Here is an 18,191-nt window from a genome sequence, read left to right on the forward strand (position 1 = left end):
TAAAATGATATAAAATTATAAAAGGGCCACTAATTACTGAAATCTACAGCCTTTATTATGCTCTTTCATCTTTCATCTGGAAATCTTCCTACATTTTCTTGTCATCTGTCTATTACATTCTACTTGTCATCTGTCTATTACATTCTGTCTACTTACATTCTAAGTAATTTCACAGGTATAACAGCACATATGGATTAAAATGTACAGAGAGACTACTGCTTGCTAAATAATCATTTTAAGCACTCAAGTGAAAATTAAAATATCCATTAGCAGCCCCACCCAACTTTACCTTCCACAATTCCTCTCATAAATCTCTTAGTATATAGTTAGGATAATTTCCTTTCCATTCACATATCTGCCAAGCTAATTCTCACCTCCATAGCTTTGTTCATATATTTTTTAAATGTTACCCTTGATCTTTTCTTTTTTGACATTAAATTTTTTGTATGTTCCACCACACATCTGATGCTTAATTATATAGGCATATTGGTCATTATTCTATTACCTCATTAAACAACAAAATTTTTTTTAAAGATTTTATTTATTTGAGAGAGAGAGAGAAAGGGAGAGAGAGGGATAGCACAAGCCAGGTTGGGGGTTGGGGAGACAGAGGGAGAGGGAGAAGCAGACTCCTCGCTGAGCAAGGAGTCAGATGTGGCACTCAATCCCAGGATCCTGGGATCATGCAGCCACTTAACTGACTGAGCCACCCAGGGGCCCTAAACAACAAATCCTTAAAGAATTAAAAAACTCCACTCTTCTTCATTTCCCTAAAGCATGCTAAGGTGGAAAAATAAAAGCATTAAAGAACATAAAATCTGAAATTTAAAACCAAGATTTAACACTCCTATAGATACCTATAAGGTATCTATAATGATACTTATTTATATGTATAAGCATATATGTATCTATTGACTTTAAAGTATGCAGGCAAAGCTGCTTTTATGATTATAAAGTTCATGAAATCCATCTGTGGGATAAATCAGTGTTCTATGGATGGAAAAACCATTAATTGTTTCTTAGGGCTTTGACTATTCTTTTCATTTGTCAACTCTCAGAAATTTGCTCTCCATATCAGATTTCCTATCCATGCATGAATCTTAAATTGCAAACTTTCAAAAAATTTGGAGATAAATAATATATCATTTGTACACATGGGAGGAGTTTACATGTTGATTAATTTTTAATTTGAGTATAATGATAAAAAACAAAAATTTTAGGATAATAGATTTCAATCTTAATTATAACATGATAAACTATATTACTGAAGATTCCTAGGATACTGGAATTTTTTTCTTCAGTAGTATATTATTTAAGTAACAAAAACTTTGCAATGCCAAGTGATTGTGTGGGGTAGACATACAGATCAATAGAATAGAACTTAAGAGTCCAGAAATAAACCCTTGCACATGGTCAACAGAACTCTGACAAGGGTACCAAGATAATTCAAAAGAAGGATGAGTTTTTTTTTCCTTTCAAAAACTGGTACAGTACAACTGGATATCCACTAATAAAAGAACAATGTTGGATTCCTAATTCATACTACATAAAGATTAACTGAAAATGAATTGTAGGCCTAAATATAAGAGCTAAGATTATAAAACTCTTAGAAAAAACATAGAAATAGGGATGCCTGGGTGGCTCAGTCAGTTAAGCATCTGCCTACAGCTCAGGTCATGATACCAGACTCCTGGGATGGAGCCCAACATCAGGCTCCTTGCTCAGCAGGGAGCCTGCTTCTCCCTCTGCCTGCTGCTCTCCCTGCTCCTGCGCTATCTTGATCTCTCACTCTCCCTCTCTCTGACAAATAAATAAATAAATAATCTTAAAAAAAAAAGAAAAAACATAGAAATAAATCTTTAAGACTTTGGTTCAGATAATTGTTTCTTATATTTGATATGGAAAATAAAAGTGATCAAGGAAAAAAAGAGATGAATTAGGTTTTATCAAAATTAAAAGCTTTTGTGTTTTAAATTTAAAAAGTCAGACAACCTACATAATGGGAATGGGAAGAAATCAGAGAGGGAGACAAACCATGAGAGACTCTGGACTCCGGGAAACAAACTGAGGGTTGCGGAGGAGAGGGGGTGGGGGGATGGGGTAACCAGGTGATGGGTATTAAGGAGGGCACGTGATATGATGAGCACTGGGTGTTACACGTAACTAATAAATCATTGAACACGACCTCAAAAACTAATGATGTACTATATGTTGGCTAATTGGACATAATTAAAAAAAGGAAAAATATTTTTAAATCATATATGTGATAAGTGATTTGTATTAAGAATATATAAGGGATAAATAATATATAAGGAATTCTTACACCTCAATAATAAAAAGAAGCTATTATAAAATGATGAAGGTATTTGAATAGACAATTCTCCAAAGAAGACATACAAATGGCCAATAAATACATGAAAAGATCCTTATCATCATTAGTTACTGGGAAATACAAGTTTAAGCCACAGTGATGTACCACTTCATACCAACCAGGCTGATTATAATCAAAAAGACAGATAATAACAGGTGTTAGTGAGGATTTGGAGAAATTAGAACTCTCCTACATTGATGATATGAATGTAAATGGTGCAATTGCTGTGGAAGACAGTTTGTTACTTCCTCAAAAAGTTAAAAGTAGAATTACCATATCATCCTCCTGTAACTCCACTACTAGTTGTCTAGTCAAGAAAACTGAAAAATATGTCCACACAAATATTTGTATATGGATGTTCACAGCTGCATTATTAGTAATAGCCATAAATTGGAAGTAACCCAATTAATGAATAGATTACAAAATGTGGCCTACTCATACAATAAAATATTATTTAGCCATAAAAATGAATGAAATACTGATACATGTTATCACAGGGATGAATCTTGGAAACATTATGCTAAGTGAAAGAAGCCAGACACAAAAGACCACATATTTTATTATTCCATTTATATTAAACGCCCAGAATAAGCAAACTTATAGATACAGAAAATAGATTAATGGTTGCCCGGGCCCACAAGGACAACTGCTAATGGTAGGGGATTTCATTTTGAGGTAATCAAAATATTCTGGAATTAGGTAATGGTAATGATCACAAAAGTCTGTGAATATACTAAAAATCACTGAATCGAATAATTTAAAAGGATGAACTTTGGGTTATGCAAATTATATCTCAGGAGAGATGTTATAAAAAATATTGTAGAGTTGACAATTCAGTTTCAGTAGTGCTTGTCAGAGTTATAATGAAATGTCAAAGATGTGAAGTATCTAAAATAATTAATATAATGAAATGAGACTTGAGAAAAACCACTAAAAATTTTCAGGTGATTTTAGGATTCAAGTTTTTAAAAAAACTAACAATTTTAGTGTTTATGATAATGTAAGCAAAAAGCCAAATAAATTTGCAAATTATTTTTTTAGCATTTGATAAAACTGAAGCAGAAAATAACTAAAAATGTTCAAAACAACACATTTATCATTAATTAACTATAACACTTCTGAAACTTTCATTTGAAATTATTAACAAGATTTTAATATATTTTTCTTTTTGAATCCTAAATATGAATTTTTAGCACCATCTATGTAATCATAACAAATTAAGTATCAAGCTAGATTACTTAGAACAAACAAGAACTTACAAAAATATATTTTTTTAAATAAACTGAAATAATATGCTATTAGAACTTGTAAAAAAAGGTAGTAACAATTGTTAGACAATTAATCTTCCCTAAAATACAGATTAATGCTGCCAAATCTCAAAAAGTAATATAAAACATATAGACTGCTCATGGTAGTAGTAAGAAGAAGAAACACCAAGTACTCTTAACTACAGGAAACAAACAGGGCTGCTGGAGGGGAGATGGGTGAGGAGGATGGGGTAACTGGGTGATAGGCATTAAGGAGGGCATGTGATGTTAATAGCACTGGGTGTCATACGCAACTGATGAATGACTGAACTCTACATCTGAAACTAAAGATGTACTATATGTTGGCTAACTGAATTTAAATAATAAAAAAGGAAAAAAAGAAACACTGGATAATAATGTTAACACTTAAAATTAAAATTTTAAATCAATACAAAGTAAAACAGATTTGATATTTAAAATGCACTTTAAAAAAAAGAAGATGGTTTCCCTCAGGTCAAGGGAAAATGTACGAGTTATTTAATAATAGAAAATATTGAAAGTCAAAACAACCACATCCAAGACTAGTAGAATATAAATTTGGGCCAATTCTGAATTTCAAAAAAGCCAGATGAAAGATTTTTTTAAAGTCTTTGAAAAATAGGATTTCTCAAGAAAATTAGGATTTATCAGGTCAAAATTTAAGAGAAGGCAAGATCCCAGAGAGGTAAGCCCAACACTCAATACTGCTTTTGTTCTAACAATACTTGTAGATCAGGAAAAAACAACTTACAAACTAAACTATGCGTTTGATGGCTCAAAAGGTCAGGAGTCAAAAATCAAAGCCCATGTCCACACAAGGAGGGGATACTGTCCACATTCAAACTCAAGGCTATACCATGAGATATAAATGAACAGCCCTAAAGTAAAACAAGCCCTGGATAATCCATAAAATCTCAAGTTTTGAACTTTCAGGTGTCCCAATAATGATGGCAATCCCTCGTGCCTGGTTGATAAAGCAAATGAAAATACTTGAAGGGCATAACTGTAAGTCAGTTTTCTGCTTGGTATAAAATTAGGCTTCCCCTCTGAGTCAGTTGCCCAAAAAGACTGAGAAACTGAATAATGAAGAGAGCCAGTCTGAAAGGTACCAGGTAGATTTCTTGCCTTTCAGGAAATACTTCAGGCAGAAATACTCATTGTAGTCTATGGAAGTGTGTACACATGTCTTTTTACACAGAGCAAAAGATTACATCCAAATTATATATTTTAACAAAAGGAAGTCTGTGGCTATATTGCCAGTTGTTCTTTAACTGGTTCTAAAAGGTCAGGGTAGCACGCAGATATGTGAAGGTTCTATGTGAACAGCTGAGATGGCGCTATGATTATGAAAAAAATAAAATTTTCAATAACAGAAAAGATGGACACTTCATCGAGGAATGTTAATAATAAAGGAATTTTATTTACATTTGTATTTACATTTGTCTTGTGATTCCTAGGGGACAATATTATCGTATATTATTGATATTAAAGCTCTTATGTATGGGAATGGGATCAACAGAACTCACATTTGTAAGCAGATGTTAAAACATGCTAATGGGGAAAAAGATGCCAATGAAGTTATCATCTGGCATAACTTATAAGGATCTCCTTATAACTTTTTCCTAATTTCTATCTGTCTCAGGTTTAAGTCATTTAATTCTCCTTTATTCACTTCAATGCACCAAAGTGTCTGTTGAGCAGTACAATCAGCACTTCCTAGTTCCTATCTCTTTACTTTTTCCAGATGGGTTATGCTATTAGGTGAATCCTTTGATCAATTCTAAATGGTCACAGGTTGGTTTTTCCAGAAATGAGATACCAAGACAGAGTTAAGTGTACAAAAGATTTATTGGGAAGTAACACCTGTTAAAGGAAAATGGAGGAAGTGGATTAATCAGGGAAAGCTAAACTTTCTGCCAACCACCCTGGAACTCTGAAGCAAAGTCTGTCTGTCTGAAATCCCATACTGAGTAGAAATGGCCAGGTCCTTGTAATATTGCCTTACTCAATAATTGACTGGAGTTTGCCTAGAAAAAAAATAGTGTGACCTAGACTTGAAAGCAAAGCCGGACCCTGAAAAAAACTAAAAGCTGGAGCTCTCTGCTAATGACACATCTGAGAAACCACAATGGTAATACTATCCTTGTATGTTTCTGTTCTAATCTTACTCATCTAGTTTCAAGTCTTCTCTCTTTAGTCTCGGTAAAGTCTTTGATTAAAGGGGACATGCTTTATTTATTTTTACTGTCAGTGATGAGCAGAGAAACTGACACCTAAAAAGCACACAATAAATATCTGCAAAACTTTATTAAATGGCTAAATTTAGCCCCCTAAGTATTGATGAGGTCATTAAGCTTTACTTTCACTTTTGAACCATCATTATTGCTTCTTTGAACCCCAAAAGAGGGCTGAATTAAGCTTAAATTAAATTACCCTTAGCCTCAGGCAGCCCTAGCATCTGCCCTTATATACTCTTCTAATATCTCATACTTCCACCTACCACTAAAAGCCACTATTTCCCAGAAGGCTTAATACTCCAGACAACTCCATCTTCTTTGGTCAGACCCATTAGAGGTAAGCAACTAAAACAGACTTGAATTTGTATACTCCTCTCAGCTCCAAACTTTATATAATCAGTCCCTACCCAGTGAGTTTTTCCTAGCTCTTCCCTCCCTCCCTAAAAGTTCCTGCATAAAGCTTGCTTGATTATAATTCTTTAAGGGTTCAGAGTTTGTTTCAGTGCTAAGGACATTGTAAATATTCAAAAAATACCCATTTCAAATGAAGTGAATTACTGATGGGGCCCCAAAACGACAGATAATAACAAAGGGCAATTTTTAAAGAATGTCATCATAAAGCTTCTTTCTTATAGAATTATATAAGCTGGAACAATATTACAGAAATGCACTGAAAATAAAGGTCAGTTTCCAGTATAAAACAGCACTCTTATTTTACAAAACAACAAAATTTAAAAATAAAATATCTATCCGTAAGTTTTTTAACACCTCACATAATTAAAATGAGGTGATCAAATCCACATCTCCTGAATCCAATATAAGATCAACCCTCTCTATATTTTCTTAGTATCACTTACTGTTAAACTAGAAAAAGAGGGCAAAAGTAAATTCAATATTTCTTGGCTTGTAATATGATTATTCTGATTATTATTCTGATTATTCTCTCCCTCTACCTCCATATTTACCTGAATTTAAAGTAGGTGCACACACACAAAAATAATTCTCATATATGACTAGTTACTTGGATTTATAAAATTAGGGCAAACTCATCCTTCCATACCAGCTGTGCTGTGCAAACAGCAGGGAATATCATCTACATAGACTATGATGTAATTGCAATTGTACACTGCACACCAGCCCTGATTAAGGAGAGCCCTTTTCTTTCCTCTTACTCATATAGGCCATGTGATAAATCATCTCACCTTTTTAACAGTAAAAAGAGAACTACAGCTCACCAAAGATACACAGATGGCAAGTAAACATGAAAATATGTACATGTCATTAAGGAATTTCCAGTTAAACCAACAAGACGTTATTAAACATCTATTAGAATAGCCAAAATCTAGAACACTGACACCACCAAATCCTGGCAAAGATACCAAGCAAGAGGAACTCTCATTCATTGCTGGTAGGAATGCAAAATGGTACAGCCACTTTGGAAGAGAGCTGGGCAGCTTTTTTACAAAACTAAATATATTCTTACCATATGATTCAGCAATCATGCTCTACTGTATTTACCTAAACAACCTGAAAATTTATGTCCACACGAAAACCTGCACATGGATGATTACAGCAACTTTGTTCATAAGTGCCAAAATTTCGAAGTAACTAAGAGGTCCTTCAATAGATGAATGGATAAACTGCAGTACACCCAGACAATGAAATAGTATTTAGTGCTAAAAGGAAATGAGCTATTAAGCCATGAAGAGAAGGAGGAAACTTAAATGCATATTACTAAGTGAAAGAAGCCAATCTGAAAGTCTATATCTACATATAGATATCTATATCTATATATATATAAAGATATATATATATAGGGAAACATTTAATAACAATGGCAAAGGTTCATAGGACTGTATTTGAAAACATGTTGTTCTATTTGGTTTTACAAAAATGTTCAATATGGCATGTATACACCATTAGCATTAGTTATGAGAAAAATAAATTTTTGGAAGCAAGGAAAAAAATCAATAAATATATTCTAAATTTTAACCAAATCAGCATATCTAAAGCAAATCTTACTTTAGTATAGATGACTGCCATATTAGATAATGTCTGGTGTCTCCAGGAATCATACAATGGCATAAAGGAGTACAAATGTGAACATTCAATGTATTAAAAGTGATTCCAAGTAAGAAATCCCTTCCAGAGAAATTGGATTAGATTGCCTTATTGATCCCTCTCCTCATTTTGTTGCTAACTAGGGAGAACATATGCACCCTCTCCAGAAAATGTGTCAAGATAAAGGGTATGTAATTCCAACCTTCATGCTTCAAGAAGGGAAGGTGTTGCTCAAGTTCTAAGAAAAAAAAATAGATCATGATTCTAGGAGATAGGCTGTCAGAGAAGATTGAGATCTACAAGATAGATTTGTTCTTTCCTTCCATGAGGTTGAAACCCTTAAGGTTCCTGGCCATCACTCTTTTTTACTTCTTAGATGCTTTCTCTCCTTCCTAACAACATATGACTAAACCAGCTTAAGGAAGCTTTAGATGTAAGGGTTTGGGGGCAGGAGGAAGGGGAGCAACTAGGCTGCCTCTGAGATAAATACATGGCAAATTGCTTTCCCCTCCTCTGAATCTCTTTCCTTTTGGCTCCAATGGGTGTGACTTTCTCTCATACTATATCTCTTCTAAAATTCACATTTGCAATATAGGAAATAAGTGAAAGAATAATGTAAAGCTAACAAAGGATAAATAATGAAGAATATCTCATAGTCTAGCCAAGGTTACTAAAATTTTGCAATGGAATCTCAGGCCAACATCCAGTTAGAAACTGCTTTGTTTGCTATTACTCCCTATACATACATTTTCCACAGTAACTTTTGAAGGAAAGGGTTGACTATGTCAAAGAAAATTTCAAATATTCTTGGGTGTCCCAGCAAAATCCATCATAATAGTATCTAAATTTCCCTAAAATACATTATAATAATATAAAAGCTTCCCTAAAACTTGATCTAATTGACCACCATAATTCTGTATCTATGTTCCTCCTCTGCAAAAGGACCAATCACCATTTGATCATGTAAGCCATGGGCAAATAATGTCCCTAGCAATTGTTCCAGATCCTCAATTTCCTCTGATCCATTTTTTTAATCAGATTCCTTACTCATGAATGCTGACTTTTGGTTCTGTATCTCCTTTAATAGCTTAAGCATGCACCATAAATTCTGGATGCTTATATGGACTTCTGGTTTTGCAGCACAGCATTTCTTAAATAAATGTACCTTGAACTCACTCCTGTAGCTCCTTCCATTTTAGGTTACCATGAATATGGGGCATTTTATGCCTTTTGGACCAAGCACATTTCATCCCCAAACAGGAGAAAAACAGACACTGATTACTTTTCTAATTACTAAAACTTGAATTCCACCCTTTACTAATCCTTTCCATTATTTGCTCACAGCATTTTTAAAAATGAACTCACAGTATTAAATACCAATATTTTATTACTTCCTCCCTTTTCCCTACTTCTTTTTAAAATGTTTCTTGGATCCTAGGTTCTCTTAGGCACTCTATGGCATCACTTACTCTCACTATAGTTTCTAATTAACCAAGCACTAAGTCACTAATAACTAGATATGTAAGTAACAAAAATAACAAAAGAATAGTATACCAAATAAGTGAGCTAAAGAGGAGACTACAAAAGAAGCCACCAGAAGATGGAACAACGATTTTATAGAGAAAAAGTAAAGACTCAAAGATGAATCTTATAATTAAGGATCATTTCAATTACTCTAAGAAATTGAGCTGAGCAACTTCTATAATGTTTTATGAATAGTAGCTATAAAGAGTGAAAAAGCATAGGAAAATGTACATATTTATTGAATATGAAAGAATAGTTCTTTAATATTTTTAGTTTTTTAATATTCTATAGTATAGTTCTATATATAGTTCTTTAATATTCTAATAATAGTGACATGCTTAGCAGAATTATCAATGATATTAAAGAGCTTTACAACATTCCTTATAGTGAATATATTTTCCAATATTTCTTAACATTCAAAATTCTTCCTGACAATGATATATTCTATGTAACTTCACAGATATTAAATAAAATACCTCTATAATATGAATATTTTATTCCTATTTATGCACACATAATAGTCACTTGCCATAATACAATGTATATCCATATATGTATATAAGATTTTGCATATGGATATAGGACTATGTATATAAACATGTATCTGTATATGAGTGTGTAAATATTTTATAAATATATAAATATATACCCAAATTGGTTGTCAATTGGATATGTACCATATGCAACATTCAGTGAAAGTTTCCTCTGCATAAAGCATTTAAAAAAGTCGGTAACGTACCTGAAATCAGTGAGTTTATATTCTATATAGAGGGCCAAAAGACACTTCAAATGAACTTCATACTTTTATAGAGCATAATATCATCTAGAACAAATTAATACAGTTGGTACCATGTGCAAATGAGGAAAATGTTTTGAATGGGATACATCTGCCTTTAAACCTATGTTTTTATTCAATGGATAATTTTTTGTGGCTTTTAAGGGCTTGAAGGTATTCCTGTGCTATTTTCTCAAACACATGTCCTCACTAACACTGAAATCAGAGACTAATGACAGTCTGGACCTTTTGTCATCCTTTCTAATCATGTTAATATAATGGAAACAATTGTAGTGCAAGCTACTTAGACACAGGCCCACATGTGAAGGAGTTTATCACAAACAGTGCTTTACACATTATTAAAAGTTTGCTCTAGTTAGTTATACTACAATGCCAAGTCTTCATTTCTACCATTACATAATATCCAAATTAAAAAAAAAAAAAACTCTAAAGATAAAAAAAGCACAAACTCTGGAGTCAGAAGACCTGAAGTTAATTAAGTCTTAGCAATGCCACTCAATTGTGTGGCTTTTGTTAAGTTAGTTAACCCATCAGAGCCTTAGTTTCCCTATTTATAAAAATGAGATAAAAAATACCTATCTTACAGTGTTGTGGAGACTAAATTATAGAATACATGCAAAATATCTAGCACAGTGCCTGATACATAGTAGGCACTCAATAAATAAAAACTTTGTTCTTTTTTCAATGTGTAACAGCATAAAACACTCAATGAATATATATAGTATCATCAGTCTTTAATAAACTACTTTTTTAAGTTTTCAACTACTATGAAGAGATTTTTACATTAATGTTAATAACTACTTGTAATAATCAATACAAGAAAAAATATATATAAAACATAAATTATAAAATGGTTGTAATAAGAATAGTGCACCACAAAAATTATATTTGTGCTGTTATTATATGACCTTTTATCATCAAGAAAATCTCAAGCAGAATATTAACAATAAATGGAAACTATTTAAAAGAGAATGAAGAGATTTTACTAATGCTACATAAATCATAACTATAGTATCTTAAAAATATTTTAAAGATAAGTAATAAACTAATTATACTTACATGTTTCCAATGTGTAAGCTTTCCTGTTATATTAGTTTCAGGCTGAAAAAAGAGATCCTTGAAGAGCCTGGCTTCATATCCTTTTTGTATGTAAATCCATTTTGTTTCACATTCACTAATAAATTTCTCCTGATGTTTTTTGCACAACAAGGGGCTGAATATAAGGGGGAAATTGTCATTTCGTTTTTTGTTTTTTTTTTTTTTTTTTTAGATTTTTTGCCATAAGGAAAGAAAACTACTCATGAGTTCACTTACACGTTTGAAAACACGGTAGTAAATTTAATGTGATAATTTGTTTTCATATTACTACTATATAAAACTATTTAGGCACTAAGGTTTGCTCATCATCATTCACCAAGGGATGAATGAGCATTGAGAAATCTCTGGTGATATGAATCCACAAACAATTCTGTACTCATGTTTGGCTATGTATTTTATAATATAATGGCAAGAAGAACAAGACTAAATTATCTATAGAAATATAAGGTAACCAGTATGAACTCTTGATTTTTCTGCTCCAGTGCAGAAGTCAGTAACACTCATTCTATGTGATGAAATAGTAAGGTTGTTTGAATTAAAATGATGAACCAAGTAGAAAGATTACAGTTGCCATTATTATTAATTAGCAGAGGTAAAAAAAATTAACCAAGGAAAGCAATTTTCCCCATTTTCCAGATTTTTAAAATGGGCTCCATCTATTCATTTCTTCATTCAAAATATTTTGTTAATGACCTAGTGTACAATAAAGTAAAAAACTAAAACTTATAATGGCTTTAATAAGATAGAAGTTTACTTTTTCTCTCATGATGACCAGTGGGGCAGCTCTGTTCTATAAAGTCATTAAATCTTGCCTCACCCTTTTCAGACACACTGTCAGCAACCCATATAACTGATGCATTCCAGCCCATGAGAAGTGAAAAACATGAAAACAAAGAGGATACAATTATCATTTAGGCACTTCAAGCTGCAGTTGTACTTATTACTTCTGCTCACTTACAAATGTAACAAAAATATAGTCAGATAAACACACATAGCTACAAATAAAACAGGTTACTGAAATCTTAGTGGTCACCTAACTGCCAAAAGAAGAAAAAACTAAGGGATTTTTCAACAAGAAAGTATTATTCTGAAAGTGACCAATATGTGCTCTGTGAAGAGAAGAAAGTCCCTAATACCATGAAGTTTATATTCTTTTATAAGTAAAGATAGATAGGGGCGCCTGGGTGGCTCAGTCAGTTGAGCATCTGCCTTTGGCTCAGGTCATGATCCCAGGGTCCTGGGATCAAGCCCTCCCTGCTCAGAGGGGAGTCTGCTTCTCCCTCCCCTCCCTGCTCCTGCTTGCTCTCCCTATCCCTGTCGCCAGGTCTGTCTCTCTCTCAAATAAATAAATAAATAAAATATTAAAAAATAAGTAGAGATAGATAATATAGAAATAAAACACTAGAAATATGAGTGAATTGCTTTTCACACAGGCTGGATTGGGATAGTAATACCAAGAAGAAACAAGATATGGTGGTAATCTCAGGAAACAAACAAAAAATTCTAGTAGAGCAAACAGCAAGTACAAAAAGCTAGTCAGAGCAAGTCACTGGGATGGACAATCATTGTTGAGTTTTGAGAAAAAAGAGAAGCTCTGAATAGAATCACACTGAGGAGATAATTTCTGGGATACAGTTGTGAGGAGTTCTGTGGATCCTCTCCCCAGTGAAACAACCATTTAAAATCTCTGGAAATTGTCTTAAGGGCATATAGCAAATACACAAATATTTATTCAATAAAATCTATTATATCTCAGTAAGAACAGTGAGACACTGTTGAATTTAAACAACTTACCCTCTCTTTTCTCTCTCTCCCCTGACCCAAGTTCAGACTACCAGAAGTTCCACTCCAAAAAGGCGAAACCAAGAAAACACAGGATCCCTTCCCTACCTTGTTCCAGTCAAGGGTTACAGTGTCATTGCAAGAAATACCCTAGCCTGGGTCTATGTTGTAGAGAATCTATTTCAAGTAAGAATGTCTGAGAGAACTTGGGTTCTCTTCCTCCTCTCAGAACTCACTTATAAGGCAGAAGCTCTAACCCAGGTGCAATAGGTAGAGAATACTGGAACCCTGATAGCCCTTGCCCTCAGAAAGTGATAAACACTTAAAAGGAGAAGGGTAGATCTAAGAGAGCAGAAAGCTAAACTAAACCATCTTGAGGTTTACCAAAGAGAACTAGGAGAAGAGACGGCTAAGGAGAGCCCTTCTGATATCTGAACAAACTGCAAAAACTGGCTTCAAAGATTACTTTTGTAAAGAGCCCAGTTTTAAAAGATCACACTATGGAGCAATTTATTTCCCAGGATATTGTTGAAAACAATAGAGTAGTCAGCTGGCAATTAGTGAAAGCTAATAATAGGTGTGATATCAAAGGAGTTCAGAATAGCCTAACAGAGAAATCAGAAAAAGAGAAACTCAAAGAGAGCCCTGCTAAAATCACTGTCATTTCAAGCGTGACTGCACCTGGCTAAAAGTTTGCCCTCTAAGGAGCAATACCAGAGGCTACCCAATGCAGGGGAAATAAAGTTTACTAAAATAGTCTAGCGAGGTTATTAAACAAATAAACAAGTCCTGGGTAAGGAGATCAATCAAGGGTGGTTACAATATACTATTAAAATGTCCAGTTTTCAACAAAAAAATTAGGAGGCAAAGAAACACAAAAGTATAAGCAAAGAGTAGGCCTTTGAAACTGCCTTTGAAAGGGACAAATCACAGACATAATAGATAAATACTTCAAGGCAACTATTACAAACATGTTTAAAGGAAATAAGCCTCATATAAGTAAAGAAAGGTATAAAGACAATATCTTTTCAAATAGAGATTATCAATAAAGACATAGAAATTATAAAACAGAACCAAATGGAAATTCTGCAGTTGAAAAGTACAGTAACTGAAATGATAATTTTGCCAGAGTAATTGAACAGTAGATTTGAATTGGAAGAAGAAAAAAATCAGAAAACTTGAAGAGACTGATAAAGATTATGCTGATAAACAGAAAATAATGAAGACAAATGAACAAACCCACAAAAAAAAATGTGGGATACAATTAAGTCCACCAACATATGAATATTCAGACTTACCAGAGCAGAGGAGATAGAGAAAAGAGACTGAAAAAAATATTAGAAGTATTAAAACATTCTGAAATCTCATGAAAAACATTAATCTACACATCCAAGAGCTCAAAAAAACTGTAAGTAAAATAAACGCATAAAAATCACATCCAGACATATCATAGCAAAATAGTTGAAATCCATGTGCACGTGGGAGGCTCAGTCGGTTAAGCATCTGCCTTCAGTTCAGGTCATGATCTCAGGGTCCTGGGATTGAGACCTGCATCAGGCTTTCTGCTCAGTGGGGAATCTGCTTCTCCCTCTCATTCTCCCTCTATGCGCTCTCTCTCTTTCTGTCTCTCACTCTCAAATAAATAAATAAATTCTTTAGAAAAAATAGTTGAAATCCAAAATCAAAGGGAAAATCCTGAGAACAGCAGAACAAAAAGCCTAGCCATGCAGAAGGGAACCCAAATAAGACTGACTGCAGACTTCTCACAAGAAACAATGGAGGTCAGCAGGCAGTAGTATGAGATAATCAAAGTACTAAAAAGAGGGGGGAAAAAAATCTTTCAACCAAGAATTTTATATTCATCAAAACCATCTTTTGAAACTGAAAGTGAGAAGAAGTAACATCATTAAGATGGTGACATATATCATTCCTGACTTTGCTCTCCCACCCAAGAACAACTAATAACCATTCGTGGATAAAACACCATTGAGAGAATCCTAGAACATAGAGGTAAGGCTGAAGCACACCCTCCAATGTACCACAGAGACCAAGACATAATGCAGTAGAAGGGTAAAAGGAATGGCTACATGTGGACAGCAATCCTCCTGCTTCAGGCCAGCGCAGCACCACACTGAGAGGTCTCCCCTGAGCCTACAGCTCTTCCAGTGGGAAAAGAGAACCCAAGGGTGATATCCAGCTCCTGCAGTGTTGTGGGTCATTTTGGGGAAGCCCCTACTCTGGTCTCACCCTAGGGCGATTATAGAGGAATCTGTGGTGCTCAACTATTGGGAATCTGATTGTGATAAAGCAGGGTGAGACCAGCACTGGGATCTCAGCAGACTGAATTCTTACCAGCAGAGCCCACATAGTAGTCCCAAAGAGTGTTTCTGCTCATTTGCAGAATCAAATCAGTGGCACAATATGATCAAGGAACTTGGCAGGCTATGGGTCTGCCTGATTCGCGTAGTCAAACAAGGAGATTTGCTGGCCCTGGAGCCTGGTATGCCATTGCCTGGGAGCTAAGTCATAGCCCTACCACTTTAAAGCATGGCTCCTGGCATCATTTGACAGGCAGGAACACCAGCAATGCTCAAGCTAAGAGGTAGGTGGGCAGGGCTGATCACCCCCAGGGCAAATGTAGCACCTGGTTTAGAGGGTTCCCCTGCTTTGCCCAGTCAAGGGACTTAATTCATAGCCTCACCACTGCTCACTATAGCTCCTGGTCCCCCTCAATGGGAAAGCCTGTTTAGGAAAACTTGGGAGTTGTCTGAAGTGGTCCCCCCACAGGAGAGCTGAGTCATAGCCCCACCTGCTGCAGACCATGATCCCTGTTTCCATCTGACAGAAAGGGCTGGTGAGAATACCCAGAAGCCGCTCTGTAATCCAGCAAAAACGAGTGGCAGGCAGATGGAGCTGACTGCCCCCGAGGCAAGCCAGTGGTCCTGTTCAGCCAGGAAACTTGCATCAGGGACAGTTTGAGTCAAGGCCACAAAGAACCTTACTGGCCTTGGAATTGCTGCTTCTCTCACTGTACCTAGGCCAGGAAACGGATTTGTATTCATTGCTGAATATTGGCTTTAGCCTGCCCAACCTGCGAATCTTACCAGAGCACACAAGAAACTGTGCATCCCAGCCAATAGCTCTGCTCATAGTGGCATCTGAACAGAGCACAACCCATGGCTTTCCCTGTCTGCAGAGCAAAGCTGGTGGCCGCACCTGACGAGGCTATTCAGTCACATAATGAGAAGTGGAAGCCCTGACTCCTGTCCTACTGTCCTGCCAGGACAAAGAAACCAACCCAAAGCTTCGTCTCCTGCTGAGTATACGACCAAATCCCAACCATCTAATAAATCTAACCAGAGACTGATCCAGGCAACCATAGAGCCCACACTACATTCTCACATGGGCAAGCCAAGTGAGAACCAAGCCAGGAGTCCTGTCTTGCTCTTCTCAGCCAGTGGTACACCCTCAGAGCTAGAACAGCTGCCTCACCAAAAATAGACCCTAACAGCAGGCACCACCTGCCCAAGGGCATTATCAGCAAACACATCCAGATACACAAACTGAGCTATCTGGAGAAGTGCCTCTATCAAAGTGAACCTATAAAGTCTGGAAAAAGACTTTTTAACCAAATGTGCAGATACCAATGTAAGGAATGAAAGATGGCAAAAATCAAGTAAGTATAACATGGGTACTAATAAAGCTCCAATAACTGGCCCTAAAGAAATTGAGATCTATGAACTATCAGACAGACAATTCATCTCCTAAAGGGCCTACATGCAGATTTACCCACCCAGGGCCCAGTGCAGAAGTAGTCCTTTAAAAACCACCCAGACTTTGGGTGAAGGACTCATTTCCTAATTCTAAAGCATTGATTACTTACTAGATTATCCTACAGAATCAGAGGAGTGGATGACATCTTCCTGCTCTCCCCCTGTTTTGCTAAAGCTGGAAGTTACCACCAACCCCCCTCCCTCCTGTGGGTGTCACCATTATGCTCCAGCTAACGGGCACTTTTCCTGCATGCTCTCTTGCCTTGCCAAAGCCAGCAGGTAACATCTCTCTCTCTCTTTTTTTTTTTTTCCTTTCTTTTCTTCTTCCTTCTCCTTCTTCTTTTCTATTTCTTTCTTTTTTTGGTAGATTCCATTTTTGCACTTTCCCTCTACTGCACTCCAAAACATCAATATAGCCCAGAGGGGAGCTTCTTCACCTATCTAGTGCCCCAGTTTTTATATCAGTCACCTGGTTTTTACAGCTGCCTTTAATCACCTGGCTATGGAGACAAAGGGGACTTGAGCTCTTGGGTCCCATGGGACTATAACAATTGGAGAGAAGTTCTTGGCAGACTACAAATCCCAGGGCACTAAATAGATAGCACATTGAAACACACTGCCCATCTTTCTGAGAAAGAAGCCATTTCTTTCCCCAGGACATTTGGCCTGAGGGTCAGGTTTCTGGTTTGGCACAATTATAAGAACCTATCGAAGTGTTCTCAGAGAACTAAGGCCAGTGGATATAATCTTTGTACTCTCCCTCGCTTCAGTGCAGCTAGCTAAGTATCTTCCTGAAAGGCATTTATACCCTTTCCTGGTGCCCAGATTTTTGTAGCTGCTGTCAGGGGACAGGTCTATATTGACTAGCTCTGGTAACCAGTAACACTTATACTCACAGGTCCCACAGGAATGTAAATAATGGATAAAAAGTTCTTAAACAGCTACCATGCCCAGGTTATAGCACAAAGCAGCAGATACAGGAGTTCAATCTTTCTGTTAAAGAGACCTATTAACTTCAGGTTATAGCTTCAGCCTGAGGGGCAGGATTCTAATTAAACACATATCTAAGGACTAACTGTAAACATTTCCTGAAACCTTGGAGGGTGGGCACTAATTTCACGCTCTCTCCCTCCACCATGCTCTCCTAGAGCACTAGCATCTCTCAAAGAAAGCTCCTGTCCAAGTCTCTTACCTGATGGTACCCTGGTTTTTATGGCTGCTGCCCAGGGGATAGTCCTTGATCCTCAGGCTCTGGTGGCTGGG

General features: G+C 35.8%; 1 protein-coding gene across 2 annotated transcripts in view; it reads right to left on the reverse strand.

Annotated features, from left to right (window-relative positions):
• The window catches only part of LRRIQ3 (leucine rich repeats and IQ motif containing 3), a 203,237-nt gene that overhangs the window by 83,586 nt on the left and 101,460 nt on the right, over positions 1-18,191 (reverse strand). For both annotated transcript variants that reach the window (XM_027606968.2, XM_027606977.1), the window contains exon 5: positions 11,335-11,488. In XM_027606968.2, the coding sequence (XP_027462769.1) occupies positions 11,335-11,488 (154 nt within the window). The remainder of the gene's footprint in view (positions 1-11,334; positions 11,489-18,191) is intronic.

The sequence above is a fragment of the Zalophus californianus genome, chromosome 4 (genome assembly GCF_009762305.2).
Source record: "Zalophus californianus isolate mZalCal1 chromosome 4, mZalCal1.pri.v2, whole genome shotgun sequence".
Classification (NCBI taxonomy): domain Eukaryota; kingdom Metazoa; phylum Chordata; class Mammalia; order Carnivora; family Otariidae; genus Zalophus; species Zalophus californianus.